This window comes from Berghia stephanieae, chromosome 8 (genome assembly GCF_034508935.2).
Source record: "Berghia stephanieae isolate SIO BIC M18660-M18661 chromosome 8, UCSD_Bste_1.3, whole genome shotgun sequence".
NCBI classification, from domain to species: domain Eukaryota; kingdom Metazoa; phylum Mollusca; class Gastropoda; order Nudibranchia; family Aeolidiidae; genus Berghia; species Berghia stephanieae.
Genome location: NC_088367.1, coordinates 38,594,930 through 38,597,429, shown reverse-complemented (window position 1 = coordinate 38,597,429; position 2,500 = coordinate 38,594,930). Strand labels below are relative to the sequence as shown.

At 39.4% G+C, this 2,500-nt stretch overlaps 1 protein-coding gene across 1 annotated transcript in view; it reads right to left on the bottom strand.

Annotated features, from left to right (window-relative positions):
* LOC144977850 (uncharacterized) overlaps nucleotides 1-2,500 on the bottom strand; it is a 12,217-nt gene that overhangs the window by 4,061 nt on the left and 5,656 nt on the right. The window contains exons 4-6 of the mRNA XM_078923257.1: nucleotides 2,023-2,229; nucleotides 715-957; nucleotides 1-107 (exon numbers count right to left, since the gene is read on the bottom strand). The exon at nucleotides 1-107 is cut by the window's left edge and continues 124 nt beyond it. Coding sequence (XP_078779383.1) covers nucleotides 1-107; nucleotides 715-957; nucleotides 2,023-2,229 — 557 coding nt within the window. The remainder of the gene's footprint in view (nucleotides 108-714; nucleotides 958-2,022; nucleotides 2,230-2,500) is intronic.

Sequence of the window (2,500 nt, the reverse complement as noted above, 5' to 3'; positions counted from 1 at the left end):
TGGTTTTGAAGACGTTTTATTGAGGTCCATTACTTTGAAGACATCCATCTCGGTGTCTTTCCGTTTGAGACTGTTTTTAGTCCCTTTCTTAGCTGTTAATATATTGACTGGGAAATAAAGAGATAAAAGATTAGATTATTATTTGGCACCCACGTTTCTTGGTCAGTTTTAAATGGATTAAAGTTATGAAACAAAGCTTAAAAGATACCTACTCATAGTCATACACACACAAAAGCTATCACACACACACTCACACACACACACACACGTATAAAAGACAATTAAAAGAGTTGGAATGAGAGAGAGAGAGAGTGAGAGAGGCAGAGAGAGAGAGAGGCACAAACACAAACACACACACACACACACACACACCTATAGAGAGAGACAGAGAGAGATAGAGACACACACACAGAGAGAGAGAGAGAGAGAGAGAGAGAGAGAGAGAGAGCACAAAGTAAGACGAGAATAAGAAGAAGAAGAAGAAGAAGAAGAAGAAGAAGAAGAAGAAGAAGAAGAAGAAGAAGAAGAAGAAGAAAAACTGCTGTCTCTAAGATCTATGACAGAAGACAGTGAAAGGTAAAGTGGTCTTTTACGACGGATATAAAGAGTCGGCCGAGACCTCATAATCGTATGACTAGGAGGCGAGAGGCGCTAAGTCAAGTGAGTTATTGAATAGTAATTGAGAGCCACAAATGACTGATATTTTGAACATACCTTTAGGTTTTTCTGTTTTCTGAGGTGAGATCCCAAACAAGCTATCTATCAACTCGTCACAGTCCCTGACATGGTTCTTATGTGCTGGTTTGTTGATTTTGATGTTTTCTACGTCATCAAGATCATTTGATGATTTCTTGGTTGATATTTTCTTGTCAATATTTACATCAGCCATTTCATCTGTTCCGATGACGTCACGTTTATGAGATTTTGAATTTGATTTTCTCTCTTTAAGTGGTTTGGCTGGTGATGATATAAAATCATTTTAATTTTGGTAAGATAAAAAATGAATTATGAGACGAAAAAGAAGAAGAAGAAGAGGAGGGGGAGGAGGAGGAGGAGGTAGAGGAGGAGGAGGAGGAGGAGGAGGAGGAAGAGGAGGAGGAGGAGGAGGAGGAGGAGGAGGAGGACGAGGAAGATTAAGAAAATGTGTACAAGGAAAAACCGGAGGAGGAGGAGTAAAAAAAAAATAAAGAGGAAGAGATATAGAAAAATGAGGAGAAGAAGGATGATGCGGTCAAGGATGATGAAAATTGGGAGAAGAAGTAGAAGAAGATAAAGAAGGTGAAAGGTATAGAGGAGAAGGGGGAGGAATATAAGATGAGAAAGAGGAAGAATAAATAAAAGGAGGAAGAAGAAGAGGAGCAGGAGGAGGGAGAGAAAGTGGAGAAGGAAGAGGAGGAGGAAAAGGAGGAGGAGGAGGAGGAGGAGGAGGAGAGGAAGAAGAAGAAGAAGGAGGAGGAGGAGGAGGAGGAGGAGGAGGAGGAGGAAGAAGAAGAGAAGGTGGTGGAGGAGGAGGAGAAAGATTAAGAAAATGTGTACGAGGAAGAACCGGAGGAGGAGGAGTAAAAAAAAAAAATAAATAAAGAGGAAGAGATATAGAAAAATGAGGAGAAGAAGGATGATGCGGTCAAGGATGATGAAAATTGGGAGAAGAAGTAGAAGAAGATAAAGAAGGTGAAAGGTATAGAGGAGAAGGGGGAGGAATAAAAGATGAGAAAGAGGAAGAATAAATAGAAGAAGGAAGAAGAAGAAAGAGATGATGAGACAGATAAGATAAAGTGTGATATGGAGGAGGAAGAGGAGGAGGAGGAGAAGGAGAAGGAGGAGAAGGATGTTGAGGAATGGACGCCACAATAAATCGTCTTTCTATAAATTGCGTGATGCCTAATATCTATAAATTAAACAAAAGCGTTTATATAGAGCAATAATTCCTTAACATGTTCAAGGCATTTCCAGTATAATGACCATTTCCAGGCGTATTTTAACCATTTCTATGTATCAAAGACGTTAAGTAATTCAAGTTACCTGCAGATTGTTTCATCTTCTTGGGGGATTCCCCAAACAGACATTCAAACATCTCGTCCATATCCTTGAATTGGTGGATTTGGGATGGTTTCTTGGATCTTACAACTATAGGCTCATCAAAATCAACTTTTGTCTGCGCCCTGAACAATCCAGTTTTTGATATCTGACCTGGTACCCCACTCTTGTTTTTCTCTTGGAAGGATTTGACTGTTGGTAAATACAAAATAAAACCCATTATAAACAAAATTACACTTCTTCACAAATATGACACCTGCATTTGTGAAATATGAAAGCTTTTATTGAGTTGAGATGATGATGATGATGATGATGATGATGATAGTGGTGTTGGTGGTGATGATGATGATGATGATGATGGTGGTGGTGGTGGTGGTGGTGGTGATGATGATGATGATGATGATGATGATGATGATGATGTGATGATGTATGATGATGATGATGATGATATGATGATGATTGG